Source organism: Daktulosphaira vitifoliae, unplaced genomic scaffold, assembly GCF_025091365.1.
Source record: "Daktulosphaira vitifoliae isolate Bord-2020 unplaced genomic scaffold, ASM2509136v1 Scaffold_3, whole genome shotgun sequence".
In the NCBI taxonomy this organism is placed as follows: Eukaryota; Metazoa; Arthropoda; class Insecta; order Hemiptera; family Phylloxeridae; genus Daktulosphaira; species Daktulosphaira vitifoliae.
Window position 1 is genome coordinate 39,641,329 of NW_026099574.1, and position 13,802 is coordinate 39,655,130.

Genomic DNA, 13,802 nt, shown 5'->3' on the forward strand with positions numbered 1-13,802 from the left:
ACAGTTGTTTAATCTACTACGCCTATTGGATGTATTGTCAGTGTTCAAGAATAGATCTATAACCTTCAATGAACTTTTCCCTAAAAATTAAAATATTATTTTTTAACTTTGTTTTATTTATGAATAACATCATAAAAATAATTGAATTATTACCATTTTTTTTATCTTTTGAAACTTTGATTCTTGTGGTTATTCTAGACACAAATTTCTTGTTTGTATTGTTCTGATTTGATGATGCCATAGAGGTGTCCATATTGTAAACGCCAGCTGTTAAATAACTTCTATGTTCTGACTGACCATTAAAAACTTTACTACTTGGAATTTTAACAGGGATCGTAGACATGAATTTCGCTTTATTCTATGGAAGCTCAGCTTTCGCTTTGACATAACGTGAAGAACACGACGAAGTAACCGAACTTGTAATGTTTTTGGCATTTGAATAGAATTTATAGGAGAGTAAGTTCATAGCGATTTGATCTTTTATGGCCTCTAATTGACTTATAGGCAACAAAGACTCGTCATTTTTATCATTATCCAAGACAGAGTTTTTTTTTAGATTCTTCTTGAGTTGCCACCGAGGGATTAGTTTTACGTATGGTCCGTATCATATCGGGTTCCTTAACTAGTAAAAAAATTAATTATTTTTTTTTAAGTAATATATTTGGTACTATTTTCATCGTTAGACAAGAACATCACACTAACATTTATGTACATTGTCGTCATTAGTTAATATTTTGTGTTTGTGTATGGTCTTAGTAGATGGTCATAATGTTTAAGATTAAATAAACATATATTTATACATATTTTTGTATTATTATTAACTGATTATTCAAAACCATTCAAAAAAAAATTATTTTTTGTTTTTTTTTACGGACAGCCTAGGAAACACATACTCTTTAAGTCCCTTGGCAAAATAAAACTATTTCTATAAAAATAGTTGAAAACAATAGGACGCTCATCATAAGTTCATGCAAGATGATTTTTCATTTTTCTATAAAGTTTTGATTTAATGACAGTACTTTTCCCATAATAGTGTCTAAATTATTCTATATTTATTCATTTAAATATATTTTAATGTTAAAAAAGTTAAGAAATAGAGGAAGACTAAAAATTAGATGGAGAGATGTTATTGAATGCGATATGAGGACGACTGATGTGTGTTATGCGATAAGAAAATTCCAATGGGATTGAAAAGTAAGTTCTACACAACTGTAGCGAGATCAGCTATAATGTATGGCTCAGAGTGTTGGGCGGTTGACAAGAAAAGCATAGAATGGGTGAGCAGAAATGAGAATGTTTGATGGATGATGGGAGTGACTAGAAAAAATAGGATAAGGAACGAACATATAAGAGGGAGTTTATGTGTAGCTTCAATCGTGGATAAGATGAGAGAAAATAAACTTGGATGATTATTGATGCGATAGAGGACAACCACTCTACGCACACATCGTGCGATGTGGGAGATCGTGTCAAGTGGAAGTTTAGAATAAGGGTGGCCGACCCCAAGTAGTTGGGATAAAGGCGAGGAAAATTAAGAAGAAGAATATATTTAAATGTAATACACACCTGACATGTAGTAGTGGAATACTTTTAACTATTATTTAATGATTTTACTTACAGATTATATACTTGATTTAGTGATGTTTATGTCTAGCAATTACTATTTAATTTATTGTGTAATAAAGTTAACTGAGACTGCACTATTGTCAAATTATTTTTCACTAAAATACTTATATACCTTTGTATATTTTACAATTTTCTGTTAAAATGAATCAATATAAACAAGAATGTTGAATAATGAATGAACACTCACCAAATGAGTAAGTATTTAATATATTAAGTTCCAATTTCTTTTTTATATTTATACAACTAATTATTCTATACTAGTTAACTAAACAGTTATATCAATATGCCCAATTAATAAATAAGGCAAAATATAATTAACTTTTATATTTTAAAAAGTTCTTTGAACTATATTATAAGTAATTTATCTTAAATAGTGGTAACATACCTCATTAAAAAATAAAATAAAATACAGTAAAAAATTAACAAACGTACAAAAAAATAAAATTTTTAATATTGGAAAAATAGAGTTATATATTTTATAGTTAACAATGTTAAATGACCAATGAATACTCATTTTTGTAATTATACAACATACCATACATTGTTGTTCAACAATTTAATGATGCAATTAAATTAAAATTTTGATAATAACACAATACTTATATTAAATATTATGTGTGTTTTCTTATATTATTACTTCACTGAATCTAAATAAATAAATTATTATAAATAATGGGCATTTAAAACTAAAAATATAAAACTTTTTACGTTTAAAATACATTTAAAAAATATTTTTTAATAAATAATAACTTGAAATACTCTCATAAAAGATATTACACGAGTTTTTTTTATAAATACTAATAAAATATGTATCTATTAAGCTGACAAATATTTGTAAATCATTCAGTATCAAAATAGCTCTATTAACTTCAAATATATATTAAATCATGAATAAATCATTTTTTTAGTTCAAAAATCAGTACACATCATAAATAACTCGTAATTGTGTATTTAAGCTGCAACATCAAAAAACCTATCTAGCATGGCTGATACATGAGATGGAGTAAACTTTACATACTTTTCTGGGTTCTTAGTAAATGATGTTTGTGAAAACCTAAAAAATAAAGGAAATAATTTATAATTTATTAAGTAAGTTAACATAAATTTGTGCTGAACATGTATTAATACATCATCAAGTTTATATGTAATACATTTTATGAGTTATATAAATAATTATTGATCATATTATTTAAACTACACTAGAAAGAAGTATGGCATAAACATAGAAAACTTCAATATACTGCACTTAATTTTTATCCTATTGAGAATTAACTTCTTTATATGTATAAACAGAGTTGATGTGGGTGATTGTGTCAAGTGGAATTTTAGAATAATAGTGGCCGACCCCAAGTAGTTGGCATTAAGGCGAGGAAAAAAAGAAGATATGTATAGACATAGTGTCTCAAACCTAAGTGATATCACTTATATCTTTTGATTCAGTTATCATTTTGTTAAAGTTTTTCTTCAAAAATAATCTTCTTAGATTACATTTAAAATATATTTTTTACAATATTTTTAAATTTCAAAATTGCCATTTTAAACTTTTTTCTTTTTTACAAAAGTGGACTTTTTAACTTAACTTTTAAAAATTTCCAAACAAAATTTGTCTTGACAACTTATCTTCTACGTACAAATGGCTGCTGTAATTTAAAAAAATGCTATTTTTGTATTAAAATTTTCGATTTTATATTTTTAACTTAAAATTGCTATACATTTTTGGAAAATATATGTATCAACACAAATTTTTTTCTAATTACATTATATATACCCCTTTTATCCAACATATTTTTTTTTAAATCGAACAATTTTCCTTTATACAGAGGACTTTAAATCTTGAAATATATGTATCAAAAATAGAACTTTATCAACTTAGTTTTTGAAAATGTTCCAGAAATACTGCATCCTTAAATATATGTTAAATTAAAGCGTATATACGTATATATGTTACATTAGGGTGACCCTTAGCTACATGAGAGGTTTTTTTTTTTTTAATATTTGTAAGTGCCACCCCCTAAAATTATTCGAATACATGAAAAAATAAATTGTACAAAATTTGGAGACTATTGGTCAACTCTAAGACGTGCCCCAAGGGGGTTAAAAATAACCCCCCAAGGGTGATTTTTTAGTTTTTTTTGTCAATCTCAAAAACTTTAGCTTTTGCGAAAAAGTTTATTTGAACTTTTTTTTAGGTATACAATTTTTCTATAAAAAGTATATTTACAAAAATTTTCGAAAAGTTCTTATTTAGCCCTAAAAAAATAAAAACGTATATATTCTATTCTTACCGTTGAAATTGTTAATTTATAAATCGTTCATTATAAAAACATAAAAAAAAATCATTTAACCGTTGTTTTAAATTTAATTTTCTATACATTTTTAATTCGACATATTTTCTATTATTTACTATTCAAAACCTACAATTTTTTTAATTTTAATTAAAAAAAAACACATCAGAGTAAAATTAATACTTTTTTATAATTAATTTTTTAAAATAATAATTTTTTTTGTTTCAGGGCCAATTTGAATTGTCAATCAATGAGTTAAATATTCGTTCATTATGTATTTTTATTACAAGTTTATAAAGTTTCTGGTTGTATACAAATTTGTAAGTTAACATTATTTTAGCTTCAATGTGAAACTGAGACGGTATTAATTTTACTCTGATTTGTTTTTTTTTTAATTAAAATTAAAAAAATTGTAGGTTTTGAATAGTAAATAATAGAAAAAATGTCGAATTAAAAATGTATAGAAAATTAAATTTAAAACAACGGTTAAATGATTTTTTTTTATGTTTTTATAATGAACGATTTATAAATTAACAATTTCAACGGTAAGAATAGAATATATACGTTTTTATTTTTTTAGGGCTAAATAAGAACTTTTCGAAAATTTTTGTAAATATACTTTTTATAGAAAAATTGTATACCTAAAAAAAAGTTCAAATAAACTTTTTCGCAAAAGCTAAAGTTTTTGAGATAGACAAAAAAAAACTAAAAAATCCCCCTTGGGGGGTTATTTTTAACCCCCTTGGGGCACGTCTTAGAGTTGACCAATAGTTTCCAAATTTTGTACAATTTATTTTTTCATGTATTCGAATAATTTTAGGGGATGGCACTTTGTAATTTTTAAATTTTATAAATAAGGGACACCCTAATGTTACATACTATAAGTTAAAGAAATATTTGTCCTGACACTTTATTTTATATTTTAATCACTATCAGATATTATCTATACTTGTCCTATTTATCTATCAACTTATCCAGTAGTAATTCTTGTATCTTAATTTTTATATATTTTTTCTTATTATTGACAAATAATAAAAATGATTTTTATTTATATATAAAAAAAAAAATAATAATAATAATATGCTACAAGCATTGATTAAGAATAAAAAAACTATTTAAAAAAAAATCTTCAACAAAATAATGATTGAATCAAAAGTTATAAATATTGTTAGTTAGGTTACATTTAACCATATTAGGTTACTTTACCATATTAAGGATACATTACCTGTCATAAAAAGCATTATATTTAGGTAATATGTATTCTTTGTTATCACGTTTAAGTCCCTCTCGTAGTTCAATATCTGGTATTGTATATCCTCTTTGAAGTTTCAAAATTTCTTCAATTTCTTTGTTAAAGCCCTTTAAACAAATAATTTGTTGCTCAAAAATAATTTAATAAGAGAAAATCACACATATATTAAACTTACTGCAAATCTTTCTTTTATTAAGTTGCGATCTTTATCTTTTGGTTTGCCATTTATTAATTGAATATCATCTAAATTAGTAATATAACCAATAATTTTGATCCAACTATAATATTTCACAAAATTTTCATCATAAAATATGTGTTACATTTTATTAATCTATAATTTAACAGTAATTAATTTTTATACTTACCATTGTTGGTATGATTTTTTATGTGAAGCTATCATCTCAAGATATGTATTTTCACACTCAGGTTCAGTCAAAGAAACAATATCAAGAAGAGCTGATCGTTGTAATGCTTTAATAACATAATGAGAATTATTTAACCTGAATAAGTATTTCACACCAGGCTCACTGTATGAATCACTTCGATTAACAAGCATTAAATTTAATTGGGATAGAACTTTTTCTGAAAATCAGTAAGCATCAACAATATTATTTACTAATTAATAAAACACAATATATATTAATTAAAAACTAAGATGATAATTAATAAATTATATTTAGAAGTTTAAAATTAATATTGTGTTAAAAAACAAAAATGAGAAAATTTAAATAATTAATTCTTTTTTTCCTTGCCTTAATCCCAACTACTTGAATTGGCCAAAATTTAAATAACTAACTATGTATTAAATGAAATAATATATATAGATCATAATATATTCAATTATTTATACTATAAATCAAAACAGTATCCATTGTAAATATTGAGTGTGTTGTTAATTTGTGAAGTTAATTATTTAAAATAAAACTTTTATTATTCCAAGTTTATTAAAATTTTACAGATAATTTTGCAAAAAATATATATCTTTTATATTTAATACTATTATATATGTTCAAAAATTATTTCAATTTTTTTTTTATCAAAAAATACATAATTTTTACATTGAAAAAATTATTTACTTATATAAAGTCCTAAAAGAAATTTATATTTTTCGGGCAATGGTAAGTGATGTGGTACCATATTGTTATAAATAGGAACTTGAGATAAAAGTGGTCCAACACTATCTATGTATTCAAGAAGTTGTTCCATAAGTACAACAACATCACTAGTTAATTGATAAACAGTGCCATCTCGAGGTAATCCCATTGATGTATCAGACCTAACACTTTCAATTATCTCTTCCAATGTTCGAAGTCCCTATTTTTTAAAAACAAATTCAGTTAAATATTACTTACTATGAAATATGAATATTAATATAATATATAATAATATTGTAGAAATAAAAAAGAGAAAATAATTACAGTGGAATGAAAAGTATTCATAATTGTTGAATATTGCCCTCTTACAGTTGGGTCACATCCTTCCATTGTACGTTCAAAATCAATTTTCATAGATGTTAAATGTTTCAGTATAGGAAACATCACAAATACACTTGCAAATTCTTTTCTATGTATACAACGTTTTGCTCTAGTAGAAATATTCTAAGTAAAGTTTTAAAAATAATAGATTATAATAATTAGTTAGGATTATAATTATTGAGAGTAAAATTTTGCATTGCCATATTCTATAAAAACTTTTAAAGTAATGGGTGATTTTTTTACTATATCTGATGTGATTTAATGAAATATGCAATACCCTTTTTTCTCAAAGAAAATTATATCTAATTATCTTTATACTTAAAACATAAATATCTAGGAGTTCTATTTCCTCTCCTCACACTTAAAAATTAAATAAACTAAGTTTTTATATAACCACTATAATCTATTTTTCATTAATTACCTCTCCTTCGTGAACAATAGAAGAAAGACTCTCTTGTATAATAATTTGAAACACTTGATGATGATGTTTAATAGGTATTATACCAATCATGAGGTTAAGTTCTGCTTGCATTAGTCTTTGCAAAGCAATAACAGACACTAAATAGTTTTCCATCTCTTGTTCTTCCACAACATCTTCTTTATTTTCTATAAAATATTTAGGGTAATTTAATTTCTTGAATTCTAATTTAAATAGTAATCTTAAAACACACCAAGAAGATTGGGTCTTCTTGTCCCTAAGTTTAATCCTGTGGATTGTCCAATAGTTTGGGATGCTTTCATTAACATTCGATTAGCCTTCCTTTCAAATCTAAAAAATATAATTTATAAAATGTCAAACAAATACTTAGAATATTAATTATATATATAGTCATGATAAAAATTTTGAAGATATGCACTACATTTTGAAATCCAACTGATAAATCATAACAAATACAATCCTGGCCAATGTCTTCTTTCCTTGTCTTAATTCAGCCCTCAATTGTAATAGAACTAATGTAAAACACTAATAAATTTTTTTTTTTATTAAATTAATTTCACTTTTAATAAATAAATAACATAAGATTTTAATTAAAAAAAATTATATTATTATTCTTGATTGTGGGCACTCTTAAAAATCAATATATTTTATCATGAATATTTCAAACTATATATACAGGTTAATTGATTTTGGGTAAAACACTAATTTTTTAAAAAACTATTAAAATACATTTTTATATACAGAGTATGTAGTAAAATAATTATTTTTTCATTTATCAGGAAAAAACTTTACTCTATATAATTAGGAACCTCTATTTTTAATAAAAATAACATGATAAAAAAAAAAAAAAAAAATGAAAAAAAATTTTGTTTATAGACATTTTTTTATTTAATTATAACTTAACGTTTTAAGTTAGTTTATAAATTTTTGTACTAATTTGGGTTTCTTAATGCCAAAGACTTTTATAATTTGGCCATAAATAACTTTTTTATGATTGTTATAAATAAAAATTTTCTTTACTAATTGCCGACAATGTAGTATAGTAATCTAGCTTTGAACATTATGCAAATATGTAAGTAAGTGAATACTAATAGACATGAATTATTAAGGATAAGATTTCTATATGTTGGATAATACCTTAGTCAATAAAAACTAGTTTTAGTAACAAATTGGAAAAACAAAGACTTTTGTTATTATTAACGATGAAATATCATTAGCAAATGATCTTAAATTACTAAACTTTAGCATGATATAATAGATGAACAGTTTATTGGATAACAGAAATTATATGAACAAAATTGTTATAATTTTTTCTATCATATTATTAATTTAAAAATAAAGGTTCTTGATTAAGAAAATTAATTAAATTTATCCCTGAGGAATAAAAAAATAAAATTATTTAATTATAATGTAGTGTCTACATAATATTAATGTTTATTTTATCCAATTAATTTTTCTCTATACAAATTAAAATATTTTTAATTATTTATTAGAAAATAAATGTCTTACCCAAAATCTACCAACCTGCATAATCATAATAATCAGTTAAAATAATAATTTTTTGACTTACACATGTTGAATACGTTTTGAAGTTTTTCTAGTTACAGTGATTTCACTCTTATGTGGAAATTTCGTTTTCTACCAATGTATACAAATTTTAATTTTAATTAATTAATAAAAAATAAAAATTAAGTGAAATTTTACACACTATGACAGGAGATCCCATAGTTTGTCCAACAGCCATGTGAATACTACCAGCACTACCAGCCTTTTGATATTCTTTAAGAGTACTTATAGACTTTGTTAAAGTATTTGCACGTACTCTAGCATAAACATTCATGTATTCATCACGTGATTGGCTAATCAACCAGTCTGCTAGGCGAATGAGATCTGATGAAACATTTTCTGGGAAGTGATTAATAGAACTAACAGAGGATGAATCATCGGTCAATAGTTCTAATAACCATTTATTAAAAAAAATTTTATTACTTAAATTTAAACAGAAAAATATTTTTAATAAAAAATTAAGGTTTTACCTTCATCATTAGTAGCTATATCAAGAAGTATAGCAGGTTGAACTGGGTTACTATATTTTAAAAGTAATTCTTTAAATTCTCTTTGAATAGTATCTCCTCCAGATTTGAAAAGTGAAGACTAAAATAAAATATATTTGCATAATTAAAATTCATCTACATTTAAATCACCAATATGAGAAATGACAAAGTTACAAAATTTTAAAAATTAAGTTTTCAAGTGCAATGTTTTTTATGGAAAGATGCAAATAAGTTTAAAAATTTTGAAAGATGTTCAAAAATATTTGGATAAATATCTGTACAAAAGAATAAATATGTATCTAGTATCTGTTAAAGATTCTAGGTTTAAATTTTTGCAGTAATTTATGAATTTATATATTGTAGAAAGAACACAAACTTTCAAACACATTCCCTAAAGTTAAAATAGTTATTTTTTTCTTCTTTTAATATTAAATTGGAGTATCTCATCAAATACTATCCTTGCATCATTTCACTTTCAACACAACATACTAATGGTAACTTAAGAACAGTTTTTTTATCAGTTTAATATTACAGACTTTCACAGTTTTTCATTTAAAATAATACTTCAAATAATTTATAAAATTTACAAAAAAAATATCAATGCTAAACAAGGCCTGTAAATTATTATCAGTTTTTACTTATGTTTTATTCTTAACATAATTCATTTTTTTGCCTAGTATTTTTATTTAAAAGACAGTTATTTTTATACATATATATTTTTTGTTATAGTAGTTATTTAATAAAATTAAGAATGAGTAGAGTGCAAATATTTAGAAACTGAAACTTGTTTTTTCCTTTAATTATCAAACAAATATATATCTGATTATAAGCTCTTTTATATTAGTTTTTGAATCTTATTTTTTTTTTTTATATATCACATAAATTAACAACTATTAAATTAATTTAAAGTAGACAGTGCTTTGGTCTGACATTGACAGATTACCAGATTATATAATATAAAGATTATATGATTGACATATTATTATTTTATTTTTTATAATATAGTAAGACCTGGTTTGATTTAAAGATATATTAATTATTCATTAATTATTTATAATGTATTTTTAGGATAAAAAAATGATTGATATGAATTTTTATGAATAGAGAATTTAGTTAGTCCATAATATATTACTTAATGATTGAATTTAATAAATTTACGTACTACATTCTCAAGTTCAACACTTTGTGGATTGTTTTTCTCAAAATATACCTGTGCTTCTAACAATTTTTCCATAGCATCTAAATATTCATTTAATCCATCTGGACCATTAGGTCTAGATAAAATAATTGATTCTACTTGGGGGCATACGTCGTGATATGTTATTACTCTATCAAGTTCAAAAAGTGTTTTTTCTACATCTGTAAAATAGAATAAACAATAAATATTTCAAGATAATTAAGAATTCTTAGCTTGCATACTATTTTTTTTTAATTGTAAATTTTCCATTTCATTATAGATTGGTAATATAGTCTGTTGAAGACTACCAAGACGATTTTCAAATGAAGTTAAAATATCGACCATTTTTTCAGATAGTTGACTGCTACGTTTTACTTGTTCTTTAAGTAATTCTAAACTATGCCGCTCCTTAAATTGAAAATAGTCAAATATATATTAATATAAAGAATAAAAAGTACTTCTTATATAAGTATAAATTTATTAATGAACAGCATATCTAATTCTCATTATGTGAATAGTACTAACACATTATAAAAGTACTTATGTATTTGTTCTGTTATGACATACACATTATATCATTATTGTTACAATGTACTATTTAAGATTTTAATTAAAAAATCAAATGATATGACATGTATTAAAATATATCAATAAGCTACATATATACTTTTGAATATTTAAAAATATACCAATGTAGTTTTATATAAAAAACATATATTAATTATATAAAATAAACAAGAAATAATAATCAATATGAAATAGTGCTGAATGTAATTGGAGAGAGATGGATGAGGTGATGCAAGGGGTACCTGGCAATTAGGATGCGGTGATAGGTGGAGATATGAATGGACATGCAGGTAATGAGAGGAGAGGATATGAAAAAGTACAAAGAGTAAAGCAAGTAAAGGATTGTAAAGTTATATCAGAGAAGAGTGTAACTACACAGCATAGACTGATGATAATGGAGTTTTGGTGTACCGGGAAAAGAATATACAAAAACAGAAGGAACACGGGAGAAAAATCGAAAATCCTTTGGTGGAAATTGAAAGGGGAAAATGAAAAAGAGTTTGTCAAGACAGTAAAAGAGAGGACAGTGTGGAATGTCGAAGGAGACATAAATGATGTGTGGAATAGATTTGCTAGTTGTGTTAAGAATATTGCAAAGGAGATTGTTGATGAGAGTAGGAGTAGAATGCCAAGAAAAAAGGAACCCTGATGGTGGGATGTGGACGTTAAAAAAATCATAGAAAAAGCAATTCAAAGTATAGCAGAAGAGCATAAGGAGAGAAGATTGGATGGAGTATAAACGCTTGTGCAAAGAAGCCAAGTGTGCAGTAATTAAGGCGAAGTTAAAGAGGTATGATGAGTTGTATGATAGGCTAGGAACAAAGGAAGGCGAAAAAGAAATCTATAGACTTGCAATAGTAAGAGAGAAAAGGACTAAAGATTATCATTATATAAGGTGTATAAATAGTGCTGATAATAGGGTACTCTCGAGTGATGATGATGTGAAAAAAAGGTGGAAAAAGTATTTTGAAAAATTACTGAATGAGGCGTATCCAAAACAGACGTTAGTGGATATTTCGTAGAGTGAGAGACTGGTAAATTTAATTAGTGAGAAAGAGGTATCGGAGGCTGTGGCATCAATGAAAAAGAATAAAGCAGTGGGACCAGATGAAGTGCCAGTAGATGTATGGAAAATATTAGGCAGTGTTGGCATTCAAGGTGGTTGAAGGAACTTTAAATAAAATCTTATTAGAAGGGAAAATTCCAAATGAATGGAGAAATAGTATCGTGGTACCGATATTTAAAGGTAAAGGTGACATACAGGAGTATGGAAATTATAGAGGCATAAAACTTATGAGTCATAGTATGAAAATTTGAGTAAAGGTAATAGATAAGAGAATAAGAAATGAGACATCGGTATCTAAAAACCAGTTTGGATTTATGCCTGATAAGTCAACAATGTAAAAATTAATGTTGAAGGAAGAAGAGGTAGAGGAAGACCAAAAAAGAGATAGAGAAAATTATTAATAAAGGAATAATGGTATAATCAGTGATCACTCTTGCCTTTGAAAATATCACCTAACTTAATATAAAAAGCACAAAATAATGATCATTCTGTCTTAAATATTGGTCAGAATACTCTCACTTCACTCATTTGATCAATCTCACTCACTAAGTTGTACTCAATTCACATTTTGTTTCGAACTCATCAATAATATACGCAAGAAGTGATCAGCTGTATCCCTAAATCAATTTTATAAGAAAAATGAATGTTTATTTATTTCAGAGTATTTATTGGAAACATTAAAATAGGAAAACAATAACTTCACAAGTAATCTATAAGATTTAGAATTAAGTTTTATAAATACATAATTTAAGTAGGCACAAAGAAAAATCAAGTGATTATCAATAATAAAAAATATACTAAGTAAATTTAATAAATCAATAATGTTTTTATGGAGTTTGTTGGCAGAGTAAGATCATTGATACGTGTCTATTTCAGGAGTTAAGTAGAAGGTTCATATATAGCCATCATACTACTCTGGTTAGACACATGAGGTGATTCAATCCTACCTATTATTGGTAACCGTCAAATTATTAATAAAAGTGATATCATTAATATTAAAGAGTGTGCAATTGATCACCATAAATTTTAAATGAATAGATATAGATTGATTTATTTTTCAATCATATTTTTATTTTTCTTACGACCTTTATACTGATACCCCGAGAAATAACATTATCAAACAACAAAATAGTAACTCTAACAGCAATTTCTATTTACTTTTATTTTCTTTCCTTTTGAGTACTATATTTCTTTTTTTATAAAACTATCGAATTGAAATTTTTTTAATAATACTCTAAATTGATAAGATACTTACCATAGTATTTTTTAAAGAAAGTTATAATGTAATAATTATCATTTAATAAGTAATTTGCTAGCCAAAAATATATATATTTTTTATTCTAATGGCACAAAATATAATAATTATATTATAATATCAACATAACTATTATGTTAACTTTGATCAGTAAATAAAAAAAGTCACCTATGCATATATATATATTAGAAGTTTAAATTTGCATAAACAATTATTTATTTCAGAACAATAATTGCATTATGTTCAATAAAAATTGTATAATTTGAAAATTATTTAATCTACATCTAAACAAAGGTTTAAAATATTTTTTATAAAGAATGACTCAATTAATTGTCTGTAACTTTTTCTAATAAGCTCCTGTAAATTAAAATGAATTTAATATTTAAAATACTTGTTCTAATTTTTCACTGGAATCCATTTCTTGATTGATGTAACTGTGACCATCAAAACATGTTTTTTTTTATGCATATAATGACTGGACTTTATTTGTAATTCAATATTTGAACATAAGATAGATAAATTAAACATCCAACATAGATATTTAATTGAAAATTTTGAATGAAGTTGAAAAAAGTAATATCGTTATCAAAGTTGATTATATTATAA

At 24.5% G+C, this 13,802-nt stretch overlaps 1 protein-coding gene across 2 annotated transcripts; it reads right to left on the reverse strand.

Moving 5' to 3' along the window:
- Positions 1–1,817: 1,817 nt before the first annotated feature.
- LOC126902668 (exocyst complex component 7) lies at positions 1,818–13,758 on the reverse strand. 2 transcript variants are annotated; one of them, XM_050680162.1, is made up of 15 exons: positions 13,588–13,758; positions 10,551–10,716; positions 10,294–10,490; positions 9,114–9,231; positions 8,786–9,033; positions 8,648–8,715; positions 7,310–7,407; positions 7,060–7,244; positions 6,582–6,761; positions 6,240–6,477; positions 5,529–5,745; positions 5,339–5,441; positions 5,137–5,270; positions 3,206–3,266; positions 2,547–2,680 (listed from the first exon to the last, which is right to left on the reverse strand). In XM_050680162.1, the coding sequence occupies exons 1-14, from the start codon at positions 13,612–13,614 to the stop codon at positions 3,209–3,211; spliced, it is 2,037 nt and encodes a 678-aa protein (XP_050536119.1). In that variant the 5' UTR covers positions 13,615–13,758; the 3' UTR covers positions 2,547–2,680; positions 3,206–3,208. The 2 variants fall into 2 exon arrangements, with proteins under 2 accessions (XP_050536118.1, XP_050536119.1); XM_050680161.1 differs by lacking the exon at positions 3,206–3,266 and having other exon boundaries at positions 1,818–2,680.
- Positions 13,759–13,802: the final 44 nt, after the last annotated feature.